General features: G+C 36.4%; 1 protein-coding gene across 1 annotated transcript in view; it reads left to right on the plus strand.

Moving 5' to 3' along the window:
* CPAMD8 (C3 and PZP like alpha-2-macroglobulin domain containing 8) overlaps positions 1 to 26027 on the plus strand; it is a 276510-nt gene that overhangs the window by 79897 nt on the left and 170586 nt on the right. The window contains exons 6-12 of the mRNA XM_053702891.1: positions 3644 to 3661; positions 5665 to 5719; positions 6436 to 6549; positions 8267 to 8351; positions 9881 to 9989; positions 10261 to 10488; positions 20741 to 20911. Coding sequence (XP_053558866.1) covers positions 3644 to 3661; positions 5665 to 5719; positions 6436 to 6549; positions 8267 to 8351; positions 9881 to 9989; positions 10261 to 10488; positions 20741 to 20911 — 780 coding nt within the window. The remainder of the gene's footprint in view (positions 1 to 3643; positions 3662 to 5664; positions 5720 to 6435; positions 6550 to 8266; positions 8352 to 9880; positions 9990 to 10260; positions 10489 to 20740; positions 20912 to 26027) is intronic.

A 26027-nucleotide genomic window follows, 5' to 3' on the forward strand; every position in this document is an offset into this window, starting at 1 on the left:
GGCTAGATCATGAGTGGAGCGCAAACGTTTGCGAGCAATCGATATCATGTTTTCGCGATCATTTGCGTGCAGGTTAAATTGCGCTTGTATTATAAGTTGAAAGTAAACGTGATTGCTTGAGCGCAATTCAAGTTAACAATCGTCGGGTTTGCACATACTCAGAGCTGTGGTTAACTGTTTCGCGAACAAAAAAGTATCACAAAACAAATAAAAAAAAATACATTACAAAGTACAGTTACACTCATAATAACGATCTAATACAAATTATTGGAAAAAATATTGCACACAAAAGTTATAAGTGCTCAAAGATATGAGATCTAAAGTGTTAGAAAAAGAAGCAGGCAAAGGGCTTTAACACGAGTAGGGTGTTAGGGTTTTTCCACTCTTTTTGCTCCATTGAATTCTATGGGGAATATGTAATCATGGACGCAATATTCTAATTGCACTAGAAGTAAGCTGTTTGCGCGTGTTGGGTTCGCGTGAGCGTGATAACTTTTTACTTTAAACCTGTAATACGCGCATAACACGATAACACAAAAAAGTTTACTTGTAGAGCAATCAGCGCTCAGCGCTCCACTCATAATCTGGCCCTTTATGTATATGTTAGAGACACATGGAATTATTTTCTTGCGTGTTGTGTAAATAAACACAAGAAATATGTTTAGAGGTAAGTAGATTTTTAAGGATTAAGAAGTAGGATTTATACAAGTACATAATATTTTAAAAAAGAGCTTTTAACATAAAATAATAAGAACTGAGGATCATGGGCATATAGACTCAGAAAAGCCAGTAATTGTAGCTGCCATTTAACTGCGGTCTCCGCTCCTTTTTTACCACTTGTGTTTCTCACTGCTCGCCGGCAGCACAGCAAGGACCTCATTGCAACTCGCCGTGGCTATATATTTGTGACACTCCTTGCACATCCTTACACTTAATCAAAGAAATGTGAAACCCAAATAAATTGTTTTGTGATTCAGATAGAGCATGCATTTTTAAACAACTTTCTAATTTACTTCTATGATCACATTTTCTTCATTCTCTTGGTATCTTTTGATGAAAAGCAGGGGCGTATGCTTAGTAGCTGGCCCATATCTGGAGCACTATAAGGCAGCCGTTTTGCAATAATGTTATCCATTTGCAAGACCACTAGATGGCAGCACTATATCCTGCCTTGTAGTGCTCCAGAGACCTACCTAGTAATCACAAAATAAATTGTATCCCTTAAATTAATGATTATAGCTACAGCTCAGTACATTAACGTGATGAAGAAGTTGTAAATCTAACAATGATAATTAAACAGAAAAGTTTTTTTTATTTCATACAGGTGGTGAGAGTCCACAATCCATTACTCCTGGGAATTACTCTTCCCTGCCACTAGGAGGAGGCAAAGATTCCCAAACCCCAAAAACTATATAAACCCCTCCCACCTCACTGGTAAGCTAGTCTTGTCTTTGCCTCCTCTGGAGGAAGGTGAAGAACGAAGATGTACTTGTTATTCTTCTGTGAGTTTAAGGCCTATTTCTCCTCAGAGTGCAGTGTTTGTCAGAGGGTTGTATATGGAGTATGGGTGGTGACCTCATGGAAAATTAGTCACAAGCCTTCCACTTGTGTCACAGGGACCTGTCCTTTGCCTTTTTCATGCTGGGTCTTCAGTTTACTCCTATTCCATATCCTCTGCGGATATGTTTCAGCACTGGTTTGGCTTCCTACTGGTTTTACCACCAGTAGATGAGTGTCTCTTGGTAAATAGTATTTTTTATTATGTGGCACTCTATAAGGCTTTTGGGTAATTTATATACTTGTACATATATATGTATTGTTTATTATATATAGCCCTAAGACAGAATATTTATTTTTATGTGTTATTCCCCTTTAAATGTTTAATGCGCATCGGGTTTTGGCATGCATTAAAAAAATGTCTGTTACCCGCGTGTTGACCTTTGGGTCTGTGCGTCTGGTTAGCGCGCATAAGGCTTCAGGATTATGCATGAGTAGTGTCTAGCACACATAAGTTGGCCTTTGGGTCTGTGCTCATTGGGTTAGTGCATGTGCGCTTTGGGTTTTGCCGTGTTTTTATTCACATTCCCTATCTGTTAGAGCGCATTCCAGTTGTCGGAGGTGAAATGCATATTAAAAAAAAATCTAGACAGCCATTCCATGTTTTTAAAGCAGAGATCAGAGCCCCATTTAGTTTTACAAGATATTTGGGTAATAAATACTCCGTTCACTTTTGTTTTCTCTAAAATTAATATAAAAAAGAGGTTTAGCACCTGAGACCCAAGAATGGTCTCCTTGGTTTGAAATTATCTTCTGCTATTTCATAATTGTATTCTGTTCGTTGAGGTGCATGAGTGGCCTTCTTAGTCATTTGGGATGTCTCTAGTTTGACTGGCATACTATCTGTATGCTACATATATTACCTTATTCTTGGTTTTTATCATCCCATTCTGTAGTTTGTATTTATTGTAAACTCCACATTTTGTTTTATGTGATATAAGAATTATTGTTATAATAATGTCTGTCTTGAATCGAACATCAAATAAAAAAATAAATAAAATAAATAATATTACTATAGCAGTGGAACAAAACAAACAAACAAAAAAAGATCTTTCAATTTATTTTTTGGATTCTTTTTGGGTTGTGGATTTAGCTTTCTCTATGATTTTTTTATATTTTAATCCTGCCATTATTTTCATTGCTTGTGGACCCACAGCTTGGGTATTAGTTCCCAGGAGTAATGGATCGTGGACCATCTGTATAAAAGAAAACATAATGTATGCTTACCTGATATATTAATTTCCTTCATGGTGATGAGAGTCCACAAGACCCCACCCAGTTTTATTTTCTAGTGATGGTTTATTTTTGTGCACATCTTTTTTCCCCTGCTCCTATTATTTTGCTCTTATTACTTTTTCCTATCTTTTTTGCTTGACTATACTTCAGACTAGTTTACCATTGAGGTGGGAGGGGTTTTATAGAGCTTGTGGGATTTGGGAAACTTTGCCTCCATCTAGTGGCAGCAAAGAGTAATTTCCAGGAGTAATGGATCGTGGACTCTCACCACCATGAAAGAAATTAATTTATCAGGTAAGCATAAATGATGCTTTTTCGCCTGTAGATGATTTTTTTTGCCAACTTATTAGCCTACTATTTTTGCTTGATTCCCCCACTTCACAGAGTCAGCAGGACTAAATATGCAAGTGTTATTTTTAAAACTAACTAAAAATCAATGTACTTATTTCATCTTCAATTGAAACTAGACAGTTTCTTGTATTGCTTTCAATTTTTTATGTTGATCACACATTTAAAAAGTTGGAAACTGCAGCAAAATGTTAATTGTGTTAATATGGAAGTCATATTGTTCAGAAATCCAGAACTTGCAATCTCTTGTTCCTTTTGGGTGAGGTCCAGTTCTACCCCATGTGCTAGCCGGGTTTCAGTATTTTGTCTCACTTGACATACGTAGGCGACTTACCCCCACCAGCAAACCGTCACGCTAAACTGAATAGTAGCATATTGCAATTTATCTTATCAATGATTTAACAAACATTTCCTAGGGTTCACAGGAACTTCTTCTCTAAACTATGCAAATAAAAATGTATTTTTACTCATTGAAATCACTTTTTCTTTGTTTGATTTTTAGGTTGAAGCTTATATTTTGGTAAGTTGCATCTGTTCATCTGATACTTATGAAAATGTACTTGTGAGAGGAAATATTTCTTAGCTGGATGGCTATAAATGATTAGTATATTTTTTTACCCATTGAGAGAAGAACCTTTAGAACTAAACATTGCACTTGTAATGTCATCATTTTATATAATATTATATAATGTGATTAATATAAACCTTTGTTTATATGTTATCTCTAATAGCTGAATGTTACTACTTGTACCTAGATGATCAAATAGATATATTTATTTTTTTGCCTTTTCTTTTCAACCCACCTAATCCATCACTTTATCTATATATCTATTGTTTTATCTAGGTATTTTCTAAGAGCTTGTACATCACATAAATATGATATTCATATTCTGTTTTTCAGCATCTTTAAAACTTAAAGGGACATAATACTCATATGCTAAATCACTTGCAAGTGATGCAGTATAACTGTAAAAAGCTGACATGGAAAAAAATCACCTGAGCATCTCTATGTAAAAGATATTTTACCTCAAAATATCTTCTGCTCACCAGAGTAAGTCCTCTATGAACAGTTATTCTTTATCTGCGGTCAGCTGGATGTTGAGAAAAAAAATAAAAATAAAAAAATATATATATATACAAGAGCCAATCAGCTTCACCAGTGAAATTTTACTGAGGAGGGAAATACCATGACTGTGCTTACACATGGCAGATGCATGCTCCCTTGCAAGTACTGGGATTAACATCTTGATTGGCTCCTTAAAGTGCTTCTACAACTGGATATGGCTACTGAACACATTTTGAGGAAAATATCTTCCTTTTTTACATAAAAATGTTCAGGTGATATTTTCTATTCATCTTTTTACAGCTATGCTGCATCACTTTCAAGTGCTTCAATATTCAGTATCATGTCCCTTTAAGTGATTTTATAAAAGCATCTACAGTCTAAAGCTGTGCATTGAATTTTTGACTTTTTTAATGAATACATATTCTTTTTTAGAATCAATTACATATTTGTGAATTTAAAAAAATAATCTGTTACTGTTATTTTTTATTAATGGTCTTGAGTTAAAGACTACCCTCTGCGAGGGATAAACACAGAGGTGCCGAGTCCCTAGCATGAATTTGTGCGACTGTAATGGTCCATTAAGTTTTAACACATTAAAGTTTGAGATTTTATTACTTTGTTTCCAAGTTGTGAAGGTGTAAAAGATTTTGAAGCAGTATCATTAAAATGTTTTATATTAGTGGGAAACAGCTTTAATTGCATTTGCAAGCACATATTCTTTAAGCATACATTACAGTCAGAAAACGTCTTACTTCCTCCTGGTAAATCTGCCACCCTAACTTCTGGTACTTTTCACTGCCCTACATTGCATGCTGCAATGAACTAATTCCATATTGGTTTTGGAATGGCGGGCGACATGCTTGCTGCCAATCCAGGAAGAAAATAACAATAGTGCACGTTGGTGGCAGATGAGAAGTCTGGAAGCAGTGATGATTTCAGTGAATTTACAAGCAGTGATGCTGAAGATTTTTCTGCTTTAAAATACTTTTAAAAATGATATCCATGTTTATGTCCCACTAAATGTAAAACAAACGCATAGGCCTAGTCAAGAAGGATGATCTTCCCTGGATTCATTCTGAAGTAATTGATGACTGCTGACTAGTCACCAGAATCCATCCTGAAGTATGCCCACAGGCCGAAATATTTAAATAACATAAGTCTAGAGTCATCCAATGGCTGTTCATGTTTGTGAAGTAATCAGTAATCTGCTAATCATTCTGAAGTCATCACTCAGAATTTTTTACCTTAGCTGATGACTTTACAAGCCTGATAATGTGCAAATGACTTCTAAAGTAGTTTGATGATCCTCAAATGACTCCAGTATGGTCACTAAAGTAATCCTGTTTGTCTTGGGATGATCAAATAGTAACTGAGGTTGATGTCAACATTGTAACCACAATACCAATGCTTCTATCTATAAGAACATCCATGCTCTTAATATTTTAACTTTGTTTTAGGACCCTAGAGGCTCAAGGATAATTCAGTGGACAGATTTAAGGCCCATCTGTTGTGGTACGTATAATAAATACTAATAATTACTAATAGCAAACCTGAAGCAGAGATGACTTTGATAGCCGATGTCACTGTAAGCTCGAAGGGTAACAAGGAATAAATTATTGTGTGCAGTTATTAAGCTTTAAAAATGTGGAACTAATTATAAAACTAATGAAAGTAATACAATTAATTGCAGTGGCGAAACTTGTTTTGAAAACACAGACTAATTTTTCTAATAAAATTAAAATATAAAGAAATGGTTTTGTTGCACTTTAATTTTTAATACAATTTTGAAAGTTCTTTTAAGCTGTATTTACTTCTTTTTTTTTTTGCAAAAATTAAAAACCTTGATTTTAAACTGGTATAATGTGTCACACCAATATGTCCGGACATCTATTAGTGAGAAGTATATATATATTTTATATATATTTAAAATATATATATATTTTATATATATAAACACACACACACATATATATATATATATATATATATATACACACACTACACACACTCAGACACACACACATATATATATATACACACACACTGACATACACTATACACACACACTGACATATATATATATACATATATATATATATATATATATATATATATATATATATATATATATATATATATATATATATATATATATATATATATACACTGACACAGACACATACACATACTGAAATTTTTGAACCCTCACTGTCTCCTTTTTTACCCAGGTGTTGTTAACATGAGTTTTCCTCTTTCTGATCAACCTGTGTTTGGGGAGTGGCTGATTTTTGCGGAGACGCAGGGTCATGTATATAACAAGTCATTTACAGTAGAAAAATATGGTAAGTGAAGATGAGATAATGGTGTAAGTTAAAATAGTGAATCAGATATAAGTCAATAGTGAGTCAAGACCACTTGCTGCATAATGACATAAAAGGAATCAGACAACCACCCATTGTATTTAAACCAATAAGAAATGGAAAGGTTGATAATAAACTGTTAAACTTAAAAAAATAAATATTTCCCAGATTTTATTTGATATGTCTGTACCACTGACAAGATTTGTATCTGCCTCTCTATTTCTTCAGTTTTTGAGTGCCATCACCTTACATTATTAAACTTGGTTTTTGAGAATGTGCATGAGAGATGGGCTATTTATAAACCGTAAGCACTATTTTGGTGGCTATTCATATCCCTCAAACTGCTAAAGTTAAATGGAAAAACAGAGTTTGTCAAAAAGCTGTAGAGATCAAAAACAAGATAATAGGACCTCTGGCATAAATGGTATCTTATTAGATTATTTTATAAAACTGTATTTGTAATGTCTCTTTCTAATCTATGGGTTCATTCCTTTCAATCAGAATTGTGAAGTGTATTGCAAGGCTTCTTTGGGGGGTTATTCTTGTGCAGATATTTTGAACAAAACATTTTTTTACATAGGTATTTGTGCCACAAAAAGACCCCTATACTTTGTATTGGGATAAATTGACACTGGTATTCCAATCAAATGGGGTAGATTTATCATAGTGTGAGCGGACATGATATGATGTTGTGTAATATGTCCGCTGCACATCGATAAATGCCGACAGCGTGTGAACTGCTGGTGTAATGCCGCCTCCTGCAGATTCGCGGCCAATCAGCCGCTAGCAGGATGTGTCAATCAACCCGATCGTATTTGATCGGGTTGATTTCTGTCCGCTGCCTCAGAGCAGTTATGGAGTTTAGACCGCTGCTTCATAACTTCCATTGAGAGCTTGATAATTCGGCCCCAATAAGTGAACACGTTTCTTACACTTGAAACTCTTTCAACCCCAAAAAATCTAGTACATTTTGCAAAGCTGTGTAAATGTTCAGTAGGAATCAATTAAAAAATGGATGCAGAAAATATTTTTTTCCTTTGTGCATGCATTAAGTCATCCATAAAAATATATAGAGGTCTATTTATCAAGCCGTCAACCGCAACTACGCTGGATTTCCGCAGCGTAATTGTGGAGAGCCTGATTCTCCTTATTTATCAAAGCCTACAGACCGGCAAAAGTTGAAATCTGTGACGTAACATACTAACCGCTGGTCTCAGTTCGACACAGATCGATGCTTACGTCATTACAGATGTTCCGAATACAAATTCAGCACTATCTGACAACTTTTGCAAGTTATCAAACTGCTAACAGGTACGCTCGCCAATATTCCGGCCCAGCGTACCTGCTTTTCAATCCGCCGCCCTGGATTCCGCGGATGCCATAGGAATCAATGGGAGTCTGAAAGCAGCGAAAGCTTATGATCCAATCAGCCAATAAAATGCAAGCTCAATCCTATTGGCTGATTGTAACTCCCTGTGAAGGTCTGCACAAAGCTAGTTAAATTTGCATTTTTATGAATTTCTCAGCTCATAAACTTAAATCCCCTGCAAATGTGTTTTCAAATTTATTTGGAGGCTTTACTTTTTTTGTTGTTTTTGTGTGTGAATTCAACTTGATTGGAATGGAGCCCATAGATATGTCTGTTATGAACATTTCTGTTGATATTGATTTTTCTGACTAAAATATTGCTTTATTTCAGTATTACCAAAGTTTGAATTGGTGATAACTCCTCCTCCATATATTCGGGATATAAATTCCTGTGAGAAGGGCACAGTCTTGGCCAGGTAGAGTAAAAAGCTCTCCTTTGAGTAGACATAAAACTCAAAAAATGTATTTCTCCTTTAAATATTTAATTGGGCATTGTAAAAATGATAAGTAGTATACTTTATTTTGCCCCTTTTTCCTGTAATTTATTTATAAAAAAATGCTTCCAATCCCTGCAAGAACTGGAGTGGCATATTCCTAGACTTTAGAAGTATACCTTGCTTCATTCTATAAAGTGACTGATCACTGTAGGAGTTATACAATTGTGTTTATGTCCATTTAAGGGATAATTGTATATGCATTTAACTGTAGCACCACAGACAGGCTGTGATTAAATACTTACAAGTGGACTATAACCAGAATACTATGTATATGTCATCTTAAGGCATTGGGGTAGATTTATCAGTGTGCGGGTCATGTCCGTCGCACATCAATAAATTCCGACAGCACCCGCTGTCGGCATTTATCATTGCACAAGCATTTCTAGTGAAATGCTTGTGCAATGCCGCCCCCTGCAGATTCACGGCCAATCGGCCACTAGCAGGGGGTGTCGAACAACCCAATTGTATCCGATCGGGCTGATTGCTGTCCGCTGCCTCAGAGGTGGCGGACGAGTTAAAGGGACACTTAACCCAAATTTTTACTTTCCTGATTCAGACAGAACATGCAATTTTAAGCAACTTTCTAATTTACTCCGATTATCAATTTTTCTTCATTCTCTTACTATTTTTATTTGATAAAGAAGGCATCTAAGCTAAGAACCCAGACAATTTTTGGTTCAGACCCTGGACAGCACTTGTTTATTGGTGTGTGAATTTATCCACCAATTAGCAAGAACAATCCAAGTTGTTCACCAAAAAAGGACCAGCATCTAAACTTACATTTTTGCTTTTCAAATAAAGATTCCAAGAGAATGAAGAAAATTTGATAATAGGAGTAAATTAGAAGGTTGCTTAAAATTGCATGCTCTATCTAAATCCTGAAAGAAAACATTTGGGCTCAGTGTCCCTTTAAGGAGCAGCGGTCCTTAACTCATCCCCCACCTCTGAGGTGGCGGATAGTAATCATCCCGATCAGATACTATTGTGATGATTGATACCCCCTGCTAGTTGCCGATTGGCCACGAATGTGCAGGGTGCGGCATTGCACAAGCATTTCACATGAAATGCTCGTGCAATGATAAATGCCGATACAGCGGATCATGTCCACACGACACTTGATAAATCGGCTCCTAAAGGGGAAATGTCTTAGTGAAAAGTGCTGTTCCTTTTAACAATTGTAACATTGGTGCCTCATCCAATTAAAGTCCTGGTCTTATAGCATTTGGTATCTTCAACAAACTTAATTCGTATTAAGAAAGTACCGTAGCTACGGGTTGATATAAATTGTACTGATAATATTGTGACTAAAATCTGTTAAATGTGTATTTTGCATGTTTGGGTTGCAGCACTGTATTTTTCTTTCATTCTTTCTTCCTTTTTTCACCTATTCCTCTACTCAGTTTTCAAGTTATATAAGCATTCCATACATCACTCATTTTTTATTCCAGATACACATTTGGAAAGCCTGTTCGAGGCATGCTGACCGTCAATATGACAGTGATGGGTGTTGGGTATTATAGACATGAAATTGGACACCCAGTTGTCAAAACCATGGAGGTAAGGGCAATTAATTAATTTAAGATAATCTACATATTTTTTAAAATTTATATTTTACAGACAACCACAAACTTTGAGTTGTAATTTATGTCACTGTGACATAAAAAAGCTCATGTAATACAGAGACACAGAGTAAGGATAGACACAATTCATAAGCGTTTCTGAATTCTGTGGATTTTAACATGTTTTATTGATAGTCTTACATACAACAGTGGCAATATTCCTAATATAGACTACCTGTTTGCTTAGTTGTTCTTTACACACTTTGCAGATTTATGGCTCCACTACATTCAATATCTGTGTCAAAGACATGATGCCGGTGGATTTTGCAGAACACTTCCGTGGTACAGTGAATATTTGGGCAACAGTAAACGCAGTGGATGGCAGCAGACAAACTACATTTGATGACAGCACACCAGTTCAAAAGCAGTTGATTGACATCAAGTACACTAAAGATACCCGCAAGCAGTTTAAGCCCGGCCTGCCCTATCAAGGGAAGGTATGAATAAAGAGTCTAGCTGGGCAGAATCAGTATATACACCTGTATATAAACCTGGCTCCATAGGGTGGAAGATAGGTGGGAAAAGGTTACATTATTGATGGCAGTGGTATTAGTTCATATTATGATTGAGTTGTACAGATACTATAAACTGTTATGGTTTATATGGTATCTTAGATGATACAATGCTAAACTCTCTGCTGATGGCACAGAAGTTCTATCCCCCAGAGTGTCCAAGGTTTTTTTCAGCCCACATTTGCCCCAGCATACGCCAACCTATTCATGGGTTGGTGGGAGCACTCCCACGTCTTTGGAGAAAGTAACCCATTCAGGCATTGCATTAAAGTCTATAAAAGATATATAGACAAAATCCTTTTAATTTGGACAATTACTGATTTAGAAATTGAAGAATTTGTAGAATATATTAACATTAATTGTTAACACATGCAACTGAAAAACATAGGATTCACTATCTTGATGTTACCCTCACGGGTGATCTATTATCCAAGAAGGTTACCTCAACTATATATAGAAAACCTATCATATCCAATTTCATATTGCATGCATGGAGCAATCACCCCAAACACACAGGTTTTGGAGTTGCCAAAGGGCAGTTTATTAGGCTTAAAAGAAACTGCACTAGTGACACAGGTTTTAGAAGTGAGAGTGAGATCTTGAGGTTACAACTTTTAGAAAGAGGCTACACAAGAAAGACAATAGATAGGGCCTACTTAGAAGTCACACGTATGACCAGAGAGAAAATGTTGTTAGTCCACAAAACATCTAACCCACAAAAGGAGTTTTGATAACTGAAAGTCAATATTCATTACAACCTTTAGTTCACAATTCAAAGAAGTGTGCAATATAGTTGACAAACATCTTCCGATATTGACTGCGGAGGACAGTCTTAAAGATTTTGTTACTAAGGGTTGTAATCATGTGGCCAGGAGGGGCTGCACTTTAGGTAACCATTTGTCACTGAGTATGTTAAAGGTGACCAAGGTCTCCACTAGTAGTTGGCTCAGTGCAAAGGGACAATATAAGTGTCATTTCAACAAATGTATCGCTTGTGGTTGCACCAAAATCTCACGCCACTTTCAATCTAGAGTTACACAAAAAGTGTATGAACACTCAAGCTGTACAAACTGTCATACTACTCATGTAGTGTACCTAGTGGAATGCACAACATGTAAGAAACAGTATGTGGGGTGTTCCTTCAGAGAGGCACATACTCATATTAGAGAACATCTAAACAATATTGAAAATGGTTTGGAATGTTCTGATTTAGCCATATATTTTAAGTTCCAACATGGACAGAATGTCACATGTTTTCAATGGCAAATCATAGAACATGTACGTGCCCCATTGCATGGGGATGATAGGGTTAGAAAGTTAATCTTTAGATAGGCATTCTGGACCTTCCAAGTAAAAACACGCAGGCTGAATGGCTTCATTATTGAGGGCGATGTGATAAACTTTTGGTCCCACTGTAAATGATCATTATTGTGGAATAAATGTTAAAATTGTTTATTCTTAGCACTATAAGTTGATGTATTTGATCATAAACAGTACCTAGAACCTTCCCAGATCTATGAATTGAACGTTAAATATAACAGGAATGGTTCTATCAGCCCCAACTTTTGCTTAGCCTAAATCTAGATTGTTATTAATTAATTATCTTTTGAGTCACAGATAATTATGTCTAAAATTGTCGTTGACTGCACTCATAGGTACTTTAGAAATTAAAGTAAATATCTGAATATTAATGTGTGGGATCTTCCTATCCACTCTTAAGATATTATTGTTAAATGTATATTGAATTGCCTGTGTGATCTATCTAACAGAGTGGTCTATTTAGTATCTATCTTAAAGTAGTAAATAATATATTTGTGTAAGTCCATAAGGCACTCAATAAGGATTGTATATATAATTTAGCAATAAATAGCTACACTGTGTTAGATTAAGTTGGGATGCACTTTAAGGTCTCTCTATCTCAAGGTCTGTATACTCAGGATACTGTAACTAAGGCTCACAGTGTGTTTGTAATTGATGTACAGCTGTCAGGGCTATTTAAGTGCAGGCAGTCAATATGTCTATGACTAAGGGGGATGTATTGCCAAAACGCGTAAGACAACATTGCTGTTATCCTGAATAAATCTGCTTTTTCAAATGCATGGAGACTCTCCGGCTATTTTTGTTGTTCACATGTGTCCGTTGACATATCTCTACCTAAGAATACTATGTTACTCCAAGTTACCAATTTCACAGTGTGTTTGGCTATTCTTGGTAGCCCAATTTATGGAACCTAAAATGTTAGAAAATAACTAATTGTTTATATAATTGTGCTGCACACCTTAACCAACCAAGCAGGGCCTCTCTAAGTATAAAGACCTATAAGCCGCTGCATGTTATACCTAGTTGCAAAGTAGATGACTCAGTTAGAAATACTTAGCAGCTGTGGTACGGAAATTATTATTATTTATAAAGTGCTAATAATATTATGAATAATATTTTCAGAATGCTATAATTATGTTTTAACAAAATATCTTTTCACATTATATATATATATATATATATATATATATATATATATATATATATATATATATATATATATATATTTTTTTTTAAATAGGTCTAATGAATATGTTTAGTAAAGTTTTATTCTTTTGCAGTTTTTTCAGGCCCCAAAATTAACACTGTTAGTGCCGTTTCACCTTAATCTAATACCCACTTAGGACTGGCAACAGGTACAATTACACATCCCTACTGTCAATGTAAAGTTATGGGTGGGCATATTACAGGAGTGGAAAATGATACTAGCAGTGTTCATCTGAGACAATGTCAATAGTGGGAAAATATTGGGATTTCTGACAACTGAGATGCATATTACATATATAGGATATATACAACTTTGTCTGACTGAGGGGATTAAAATCAGGCTGTTCAAAATTGTTGCGGCTTGAGTGTAGCATAGGCCATGACAATGTGAGAGCAGATTTCTGATGTAACTTGGGTAACTATAATCCTTTTTCTACACAGTCATAGCTGTTTCTATGTTATTTGTATTTGTTGCTAGTCAAAACAGCCACACATAATCAAACAGCAGCTGCCTTCTAAAAAAAAAACTATACTGATGAGCAAAAAAAATTATTGTCTGCACTGATCTCCCATAATGATGCAGTCCCCAGAACTGCTACTAATAAAAAGTAACCCAAATGGTTGATCCAATCTGCCCCCCCCCCTATTATGCTATGACTTTCACACCCTGCACTAGCAACATTAATATATGACCATTTGCATTATGCCACTATCTTTAATGCAATCCCCACATCAAAAAATCAAGCTTTACTTAAACCTCTGTACTCAACACCCCCAAAAATGAGAACATCCTCAAAAGATCCCTATCAATAACTCTCAATTATAGGTAATGCCCCATACTGCCCCATTGCTAACCCTGCCTCATATTCAATCCCTCCACATCACAATTACCCTACCAATACCTTACTCCCCTAAATTATACATAAATAAAAAATGATATAACATTCAAATTAAGCTATTCGCCATATTCTTTAATTATGTGTCATGTCCTGTTTCCTTTAACTTAGAATATTGTGTTTTGTTTTTTTCTAATTCCTCTTTAAAGTTTATTTCTAAACTGATTACTTCTACTCAGTTGGGAAGGGCGAATGTTTTGCTGCATCGAAAAATGAAACAAATTTTTAGCACATTCATTTGAATGTTTGTACAACATTCTAACATTTCTTTAATGTAATAGTATTTCTAATGCTCTCTTTAAATGTAATATTCAAAATAGAAACATTCAGATTGATATATTTGTATCTATTATGTATCAATTTACTAAATTCCCTACAACATGAACTATTCAACTTCTGAATAGTATTTGTTAAATGGAATGTTACAATTGAAATTTCAAATGTGGTTATTCAATCTAATTATAAACATTCGAAAACGAAAGTAACATAAAAAAAATGGAAATAACATTCGATTACCAAATTTGAGTTTTCCTTCTTATCAACATTCGATTGTCCAAAACAAATGTCCGCAGGACTGTTCGTTCTACCAAACAAATTACATTTTCAGCACATTTGCCCATTTCTATTACTCAGTGGTAACTCAATGTGGTAGCTCATTTATATCTGTCCTAAATGGACATACTTTTTTATTGTGAATAACCTTCTATAAAAGCAGCATTAAAAATACTTTTTGTTTTGTTTCACACCCTGAAATCCTCACCATATGCACAGAGCTAAATTCTCTGCTTACTTCAGTGCTGATTTATATGTATGCATGGAGCATACCTACCATTCAATATTGGGTGCACACACCACATGCTTATAAAATGTTAAACAAAGGGTTAAATCATGTTTTCATAATTAAATCCTGATTGAATCTTTTCATGTATATAAATGTAACATTAGCATGAGAAAATAGGAAATTCAGAAAATTCTAAATTCCTTTAAACATTTGCTGGAAAAGTGTTTTCTGATGGATTGGAATATCTCTGTCACATTATCACCTTGCAATATAGATGCATCTTCTAGGGTTATATTTTGTTGTAACAAGGCAAGATTAAATTGTTAGCAACAAAAATGTTTCTTTCCCACAAAATCACTAACAGGACTAGTCTTCTGAGCTTTATTTTACTGGGGGGAGCAGGGAACGCTGATGGACTTTTTATGCAATTTCTGTGGGTATATTTTACAAGACAATGTGACTGTGCTGGCAGTCTGGTGCCTGGTTCCACTGCACTAGATATGTTTTTTACTAATCCATGCTACAGCCTCTCAGATTGTCTCCTAAGTGACCTATTAAGTGTTGCTGAATGCTTCATTATATGTTTCTGTTTATGACAATTCATGTAGTAATGCCTTTGGTGTTGGATTTTTGCTTGATTTTCTAAGTATTGCAGATTTCTCACAAACTTAGGGCTAGATTATGACTGGAGCACTATTTATTGCTCCCGCTCACACGCTAACTATGTTCAACTTCGGCTCTTGTGTGCTTCAGGTAGCATGCGTATTACAAATTGAAAGCAAAAAGTATTTGCTCTTGCACTACCCCAAAAGAGCCGAGGTTAAAATATCTCGACCTCGTTAACATACTCCCCCATAGACTTAAATGGACGAGAAAAGGGGAAAAAAACATTACACTCTTACTCACGTGCTATCCCGAAGTCCCCACAACACTATTAACCCCATAAACCACAACATAGCCCACCGCCAAGTCCTTACTACACTATTGACCCCAAAACGGCCTCACCCCCACATCGCTAAGTCTCCACTACACTATTAACCCCTAAAATGCCACTCCCCACTTCGCTAAGTCCCTGTTACACTATTAATCCCTAACCACCACAACCCCCATCACAAAGTACCAACTAGCCTTTAATACCCTTAACCAAACACCCCCTAAATTACCAAAAAAATAAAAAAAAATTAGCAATAAATTAAAAAAAAAATAACATTAGAGGAAATAAAAAAAACTAACATTACAGAAAATTTGATTGACATAACAATTCATGTAGTAATGGCCCTTTAACTGTTTGATGCACATACTGTGCAAAAAATGTCATTTTATTTGTACTCTGGCACAAATGGGACCCTTTATGAATTATAACCCCCAAAAGCCTATATTGGCCCCTCTATCAAATCTGGATACACTTGATAACAATTTATTAAGGTGATCATAATTAGCAACAGTGGTCACCTTAATATTTTTTTTTAGCAAAATATGCATTTTCAAAAAAAAAATTGTTGCAGCCTTCTCACATGCAATGAATTAGACACAAAATAATGGTATATTCAGAATCTGCTGGGCCTACTGAAAATAACTATATCATTTGTGTGGGTCACTCACTGAAATGACTTACAATAATCTTAAATTTAAAGGTGAAGTAAACCTAGCAAATAATGTTATATAATTCTGCACATAGTGCAGAATTATATAACATTAGCTTGGCTCAAGCTTTCTAAAGCAAAGGGATGGAGAGATATTTTACAACGAAAACAGAACACCGCTCCTGGCTCTACTGAGCGGGTCTGTTTTTTTCTCCTAAGCGCATCACAGGCACGCTGTCTATTCACAGCACGCCCTATTGCGCTATTAAATTTAATGTAGCTCGCTCCCGCTCTGGTCTGGTAGCGGGAGCTAGCTACATTGCGTTTAATAATATGATCGGGCCGGCTGTGATTAGACAGCGTGCCGCAATGTGCTTAGGAGAAAAAAAACAGACCCGCTCAGTAGAGCCAGGAGCGGCATTCTGTTTTCGTTGTAAAATATCTCTCTAACTCTTTGCTTTAGAAAGCTGACGCTAAGCTAATGCTATATAATGTATGTATGTATATATATATATATATATATATATATAAATACATAAAGATTATAACATGAATTTAGGGACATATCGTTCTTCCTAAAGTATAAAAAAAAAGTATGTGCTAAAGACAAAATGGTGAATTTGTAAAAAAAATCATGTAGTAAGGGACATCCTTCCATATAGTATAAATAAAGAAATGACAAAAATACCTTTCTTTTCCCTCTCTTATAATCTCTTCATCATCTCAAACCACCTCTCCTTTCCTTCCTGTTGTTCACTTCTTTTCCTCCACTTCAGTGATGGCCAGCTTTCTAACATGTGGGGCCACATATCAGTATTTTAGAAGCGTTAAAGGGACACTCAGGTTAAATTAAATTTTCATGATTCAGATACAGCATGTCATTTTAAACATTTTAAAATGTGCACAGTCTTTTACATTTACAATTTTTGAGTCATCAGATCCTACTGAGCATGTGCAAGAATTCACAGACTATACGTATATGCATTTGTGATTGGCTGATTGGCTGAGAAAATATACATAACTTTGAAATTTGTTATAAAAAATCTACTACTCATTTGAAGTTCAGACGAAGTGCTATTGCATTGTCTTGTTATCTTGCATTTGTTGATTATGCAAATCTAATGTGTTGACTGGTCCTCTAAGGGCCACAGATCAAAATCTTAGAATTTAGAACCCTTAACCCTGTATATAAATTTATGGCCACACACAAATAATAATATATTTCCTAAAAATGTCCAGTGACACAGGGCCTGGTTTAGGTAACGTTGCAGGGATCTTCCCTCTAGATGGCTCTGTTGAGTAGTGGCTGCCTTTTTTGGCCAACAATAAAATTCCCCACAACACACATTTTTTGTTCTGCTTTCTCTTGAGGCCACAAAAACAATAGCAAACATTTTTAGTTTGGCTTTTTCCCTGGTTGCAAAAACTAGTGCAGAGGGCCACATGAGGCCCATTTGCCACCAGTTGGCCATCCCTACTGTACTTCATCCCTTCTACCTTATCCTCTCATTCTTTTACTCCCTCTATCACTCTCCCTCTCTTTTGCCCTTTCATTGCCCTTCAATATTTCCTTTTCTACAAACAAATATCTCTCCCTCTCATTCTACCTCTCACAACCCTCTCCTCACTCATACTACACTCACATTGTATACAAATAATAGTGTGTTCATAATATGTAATATTGTTGTTTGTGTGTAACTGTCTACATGTAGTGTGTGTATAATATGTAATATTGTTGTTTGTGTGTAACTGTCTACATGTAGTGTTGTATAATATGTAATATTGTTGTTTGTGTGTAAATGTCTACATGCAGTGTGTATAATATGTAATATTGTTGTTTGTGTGTAACTGTCTACATGTAGTGTGTGTATAATATGTAAAATTGTTGTTTGTGTGTAACTGTCTACATGTAGTGTGTGTATAATGTGTAATATTGTTGTTTGTGTGTAAATGTCTACATGGAGTATGTGTATAATATGTTATATTGTTGTTTGTGTATAACTGTCTACATGTAGTGTTGTATAATATGTAATATTGTTGTTTGTGTGTAAATGTCTACATGCAGTGTGTATAATATGTAAAATTGTTGTTTGTGTGTAACTGTCTACATGTAGTGTGTGTATAATGTGTAATATTGTTGTTTGTGTGTAAATGTCTACATGTAGTGTGTGTATAATATGTTATATTGTTGTTTGTGTGTAACTGTCTACATGTAGTGTGTGTATAATATGTAATATTGTTGTTTGTGTGTAACTGTCTGCATGTAGTGTGTGTGTATAATATGTAATATTGTTGTTTGTGTGTAACTGTCTACATGTAGTGCGTGTGTAAAATATGTAATATTGTTGTTTGTGTGTAACTGTCTACATGTAGTGTGTGTGTATAATATGTAATATTGTTGTTTGTGTGTAACTGTCTTCATGTAGTGTGTGTGTATAATATTTTATATTGTTGTTTGTGTGTAAGTTTCTACATGTAGTGTGTGTATAATATGTTATATTGTTGTTTGTGTGTAAATGTCTACATGTAGTGTGTGTGTATAATATGTAATATTGTTGTTTGTGTGTAACTGTCTACATGTAGTGTGTGTATAATATGTAAAATTGTTGTTTGTGTGTAACGGTCTACATGTAGTGAGTGTATAATATGTTATATTGTTGTTTGTGTGTAAATGTATACATGTAGTGTGTGTATAATATGTAATATTGTTGTTTGTGTGTAACTGTCTACATGTAGTGTGTGTGTGTATAATATGTAATATTGTTGTTTGTGTGTAACTGTCTACATGATGTAGTGTGTGTATAATGTGTAATATTGTTGTTTGTGTGTTATTGTCTACATGTAGTGTGTGTGTGTATAATATGTAATGTTGTTTGTGTGTAACTGTCTACATGTAGTGTGTGTGTATAATATGTAATATTGTTGTTTGTGTGTAACTGTCTACATGTAGTGCGTGTGTAAAATATGTAATATTGTTGTTTGTGTGTAACTGTCTACATGTAGTGTGTGTGTATAATATGTAATATTGTTGTTTGTGTGTAACTGTCTTCATGTAGTGTGTGTGTATAATATTTTATATTGTTGTTTGTGTGTAACTTTCTACATGTAGTGTGTGTATAATATGTTATATTGTTGTTTGTGTGTAAATGTCTACATGTAGTGTGTGTGTATAATATGTAATATTGTTGTTTGTGTGTAACTGTCTACATGTAGTGTGTGTATAATATGTAAAATTGTTGTTTGTGTGTAACGGTCTACATGTAGTGAGTGTATAATATGTTATATTGTTGTTTGTGTGTAAATGTATACATGTAGTGTGTGTATAATATGTAATATTGTTGTTTGTGTGTAACTGTCTACATGTAGTGTGTGTGTGTATAATATGTAATATTGTTGTTTGTGTGTAACTGTCTACATGATGTAGTGTGTGTATAATGTGTAATATTGTTGTTTGTGTGTTATTGTCTACATGTAGTGTGTGTGTATAATATGTAATGTTGTTTGTGTGTAACTGTCTACATGTAGTGCGTGTGTAAAATATGTAATATTGTTGTTTGTGTGTAACTGTCTACATGTAGTGTGTGTATAATATGTAATATTGTTGTTTGTGTGTAACTGTCTTCATGTAGTGTGTGTGTATAATATGTTATATTGTTGTTTGTGTGTAACTGTCTACATCTAGTGTGTGTATAATATGTTATATTGTTGTTTGTGAGTAAATGTCTACATGTAGTGTGTGTGTATAATATGTAATATTGTTGTTTGTGTGTAACTGTCTACATGTAGTGTGTGTATTATATGTAATATTGTTGTTTGTGTGTAAATGTCTATATGTAGTGTGTGTGTATAATATGTTATATTGTTGTTTGTGTGTAACTGTCTTCATGTAGTGTGTGTGTATAATATGTAATATTGTTGTTTGTGTGTAACTGTCTACATGTAGTGTGTGTATAATATGTTACATTGTTGTTTGTGTGTAACTGTTACATGTAGTGTGTGTATAATATGTTATATTGTTGTTTGTGTGTAACTGTCTACATGTAGTGTGTGTATAACATGTTATATTGTTATTTGTGTGTAACTGTCTACATGTAGTATGTGTATAATATGTTATATTGTTGTTTGTGTGTAACTGTCTACGTGTAGTTTGTGTAAAAAAACAAACAAACACAAAAAAACCACTACCCCTTTGCAAGCATTTGGTACGTCTTGGTCGCTAAGAAGATTGGATGGAAAAGTAGCCAGGCTAATCAGAAGTGGGGCAGGGACAAATCTGATGGGACATATGATTCATAATAAGTACAGTCTTAAAGAAATATGAAAAGAATCACAAATTCAAGATTTTGTTGCCATTCAGAAAATACTCTGACCATTTCTCTTTAAATCCCCAGGTAGATGTGACCTATCCAGATGGGAGTCCTGCAGATGGAGTGACAGTGAGAATTAAAGCTGAGCTTACGCCGAAGGATAATGTCTACACCAGGGAGCTTTTGTCCCGAAATGGACTGGTGGAGTTTGAGATACCATCTATTCCAACAGCAGCCCAGTACGTCTGGCTGGAGGTAGGTCAGCAACACAATGATACTACATAAGTAATAAATACTAGCAGCTCCTGCTTTATGACGCCTTTTATATTTTGCAAGAATAGAAGATTTAAACAATAGTGAGTGTGCACCATTGTACAATTAATTCATTAACAGTACGTCGCTGGTCTTTTAATGGGGCTTGTTTTTTTGATAGCGTGAGGCCTGCAGGAGGGAGGGAAGTCATAATAGTGTGGTCTTGCCGCTGGTAGCCAGACCCATGCTATTATGGGCCGAAAAATCCTTTAACGACCAGCAACGTACAGGGTACGTCATGGTTGTTAAAGGGTTAAATGTGCACTAGTGTTATTAACCCCTTTTGCTGCTTTATCATACCCCTGCTGATTTGGAGCTTTTTTTTACTATTTACATTGAAAAACTATTATAAGACTTATTTCAATGAGTGGTCCACACAATTAAAGGGCCATAATACCCAAATGTTTAAACACTTGAAAGTGATGCAGCATTAGGGTTGCCACCTTCAATACAGAAAAATAAGGGACGCCCCCCCCATATTTTGATTTTTCATGCAATTAAATTAGTGATTCTCTGGCCAACTAAGGATGATATTTATACTAGTTTATGCTGGGAAAAAAAAACTAGGAAAGTGTTTATTCTCTAACGTTAGTGGCAGATCCTGACTAGTGCTCAGTCAGTGACAGATCCTGACTAGTAGTCAGAAGCAGATCCTGACTAGTAGTCAGAAGCAGATCCTGACTAGTACTCAGTCAGTGACAGATCCTGACTAGTACTCAGTCAGTGACAGATCCTGACTAGTAGTCAGAAGTAGATCCTGACTAGTAGTCAGAAGCAGATCCTGACTAGTACTCAGTCAGTGGCAGATCCTGACTAGTACTCAGCCAGTGGCAGATCCTGACTAGTACTCAGCCAGTGGCAGATCCTGACTAGTACTCAGCTAGTGGCAGATCCTGACTAGTACTCAGCCAGTGGCAGATCCTGACTAGTACTCAGTCAGTGACAGATCCTGACTAGTACTCAGTCAGTGACAGATCCTGACTAGTAGTCAGAAGTAGATCCTGACTAGTAGTCAGAAGCAGATCCTGACTAGTACTCAGTCAGTGGCAGATCCTGACTAGTACTCAGCCAGTGGCAGATCCTGACTAGTACTCAGCCAGTGGCAGATCCTGACTAGTACTCAGCTAGTGGCAGATCCTGACTAGTACTCAGCCAGTGGCAGATCCTGACTAGTACTCAGCCAGTGGCAGATCCTGACTAGTACTCAGTCAGTGTACTCAGTCAGTGGCAGATCCTACAACAATCTTATTAATAAGAAGTATTTTTGGATGAAACCACTGAGAATCAATTCATCCTACTGCTCAGCAGTATTATTAATTAATTATCTCCCATTGATTCTGGACGGGTTTTATCTAAAAAAACTTCTCTTGTTAACAAAATTGTTGATGTGTGATCCTTAAAAGTATGAATGTGTAACTAACATCCTGATCCAAGGAACTTGGCAAAGCTTCTTCATTGATGGTGCACAGTCACTGCTGCTTAGCAATAACCATATTGATAACAGAGCACTCATAACAGCTGCCCAGATCCTTCCTGGCCCCTGCCTGTCACAGCACACAGCCAGCCACTGACTTGGTGCACTTATGCACTAGTTTTGCAGCAAATTATCTTTATACTTATAGACTACAGTTATTATTTAATAACCACTGACCTGTCCTCAGTGCAAGATGTTGTCAATTGCCATTTGCGATTAAGTTCAGAGACAGACATGATGACATCACTCCCCACCTGACACAGCACAAGTCCGGTCGTCCAGACCAGTAAAACCACCGGCACCCCAAGACTCAGGCCTCCAAAGCTAAAGTCCAATCCAGGAATGCAGACTGCTGTGCTGCCTGTCACTCACAGTGACACTGTGCGTGAGTGATTACTTTAAAAACTCCGACACAGATACAAGTCAGAGACTCTGACAGTGACAGACAGAGCCAGCAAACCAATCATCGCAGCCTCCACAGCTGCTTCCCTGGTAACAGCGCCAGCAAACCAATCATCGCAGCCTCCACAGCTCAGCTGCTTCCCTGGTAACAGCGCCCGACGCTAGCAAACCATTCGCAGCCGCCCTCAACACAACATCTTACCTGGTAACAGCTTCCCTGGTAACATACCTGACGTCAGACCACAGTCTGAGTCAGGACGGACTCTTCTCAGCAGTCAGTCAGAGTCGAGTTGTTAAGTAGTCGACGCAGGTGACGGTCGCAGGCAGTGCTAGCGCAGGAAGAAAATTAGTAACTTCAAATACGGGACAAACCCCGTCCCGTATTGATTCAATACGGGACGCTGTATTTTAACCTGAAATACGGGACGATTCCGTATTTCAAGGGACGGGTGGCAACCCTATGCAGCATAGCTGTAAAAAGCTGATTAGAAAATATCACCTGAACATCTCTATGTAAAAAAGAAAGATATTTTAACTCAAAATTTCTTCAGTAGCCACCTCCCATTGTAAAGGATTTCTAAGCAGCATTTTAGTGTGTCTGTCCTGGGACATCTGAAGGGATGAGCATCGTGCACTCTCATATTATTTCACCAATCAGGTAAAGGAAGCTTACTATGAAATCTCATGAGAGTTAAGTCAAATCTCATGAGATCACAGTAAGAGTTCATGACCTCAGCACTGCTGATGCTGATTGGCTGCTGTTCATTTCTTCATTTTTTTTAATTTTTTTACCTGCAGCTGGGAGCAGCTGAGTATAACTTTTTACACAGAACTTACTCTGCTGAGCTGAGGAAATTGTGAGGTAAAATATCTTCCTTTTTTACATAGAGATGCTCAGGTGATATTTTCCTGTCAGCTTTTTACAGTTATACTGCATCAGTTTCAAGTGATTTAGCATATGAGTATTATGTCCCTTTAATATATTGTTTTTTTAGCAGTTCCAGCAGTTTCAGAATCTACAATTATTAAAACCCTATTATCTGACTTTTATTAACTTTTTTATTTTTAGGGGCTTGTACTTTTCAAGACCTCCACCATTTGAAAAAAGCGGGTAATTTTCTTTCAGATGAGGGGTCCTTATCTTCTGTAGCTTTTAAGGGAGCTAAGATTGAGGGGCTGAATAATTTCTCCTATCTTGCTGCCTTACAGCTACATCGGCACTGCCCATTTGTGGTAATGTCCCCAGCATTCCCATTGAAGGCTTGGGAGTGCTGCCCACTAGGCCACAAGCGATCTCTGACCTGTAGTATAGGGGAAAGACGACAACAGCTTCTGATTAGTGGTCCCCCTACATGACGAGAACGGCTTGTCATGCACATTGAAGAGTTTAAAAAATTTACACATTCAGATTCTAGAAAAAATAATTTAAAGGGACATGAAAACCATAATTTTTCTTTCATGATTCAGATAGAAAATACAATTTTAAGAAACATACCAATTTACTTATATTATCTCATTTGCTTCATTCTTTAGATATCCTTTGTTGAAGAAATGGCAATGCACATGTGTGAGACAATCACACGAGGCATCTATGTGCAACCACCAGTTAGTATTTCAATAAAGGATATCAAGAGAATGAAGCAAATTAGATAATAGAAGTAAATTGGAAAGTTGTTTTAAATTGCATGCGCTATCTGAATCATCAATGAAAATAATTGGGTTTCATGTCCCTTTAGTTATTATTCTGGTTTCACTTTTTAATCAGATTATGGGGGATATTTATCAAAGGTCTGGCAGACCTGATCCGACAGTGTGGATCAGGCCAGCCAGCTGAATGCGGAGAGCAATACACTCTACGTATTCAGCATTGCACCAGCAGCTCACAGCAACGCCGCGCCCTGCAGATTCGCGGCCAATCGGCCGCCAGCAGGGAGGTGTCAATCAACCCGATTGTACCCGATCAGGTTGATTTTCACCGATGTCTGTCCGCCTGCTCAGAGCTACTGATATAAAAATCCAGTATAAAACTGTTAAAAAACTTACTTAGAAGCTCTCAGTTTAGCTCTGTTGAAAAGGCAGCTGGAAAGCCCACTGCAAGTGGGAAATAAGACACTCCCCCCTCCCCCTTCTTTTGCATATGAAAAGACCCTTTACACAAAAAGGAGCAAGCTGGAGTAGGTATACGTCGGTATTCTCATAAAACTTTGGGGCTTGGTTAGGAGTCTGAAAATCAGAGCAATAAGCAAAACTATACATTTATTTAAAAAAAAACAACTTTATGGGCTATATAAATAGATCATCTACAAAACATTTATGCAAAGAAAAAATGAGTGCATAATGTCCCTTTAAATACTTTAGAGCTGCATTACTAACAGACGCATGATAAAACTATAGAGCAATAACACAGCAATTTCAAATGAGCAGTAGATTTTTTTGTGACACATTTCAAGGTTTCCTTTCAATTCTTTCCCCTGTATCATATGACATCCATTAAAAAAACACAGACTTGCGGGGGCGTGTCCGTGCAGCGTTCAGGACTGGACGCATTTTCTGCTAGCTCTGGTAGAATCCTTGATAATCCGCCGATTATCATTAAATAACAGCTAAAGTAAGACTATAAAATACAACCTCTCCACAGTACTGGTAACTGTGGCCCTATATATCATCCCCTGGCTGTTTATATGACATCGGGGGCACAGAACGGAACAACAAGGCCTAAGGCGGCGGCCTCCTATACTTAGGCATCCGCATCCCCCCCGGGAAGAGCCGGGTTACCGGTGCCGTCTGACTTAACAGACTTACTGGGTCTCAAATTATATCACCTTCCGGACTATAAACTTACTGCTCAATACCACGTTTGTGCTACAAGATCCTTGGGGACGGAGAAACAACAACTCGTCAGTATGGCGGATAAGGCAGAAGAGTACAGCTCAACACCTCTTGTTGCTTTACCTGCACAGCTTGAATCCCTTCTGACACGGCTAATTGAGAGGGCACCGTATGACTACATGATGAACCGCTTGGCTGTGGAGAGTGAGACCGGTAGAGAACGGGAGGAACATTTCAGGACAAAGCTACATTGCAGCCCGGATACGGCGACAATCCTCTCTACATCGCAGGCCACACATAAGCCTAAGCAAACCCTCACGGCTTCGGATACATACAGGTCAGTTCATACAGGCA

The sequence above is a fragment of the Bombina bombina genome, chromosome 2, assembly GCF_027579735.1.
Source record: "Bombina bombina isolate aBomBom1 chromosome 2, aBomBom1.pri, whole genome shotgun sequence".
In the NCBI taxonomy this organism is placed as follows: domain Eukaryota; kingdom Metazoa; phylum Chordata; class Amphibia; order Anura; family Bombinatoridae; genus Bombina; species Bombina bombina.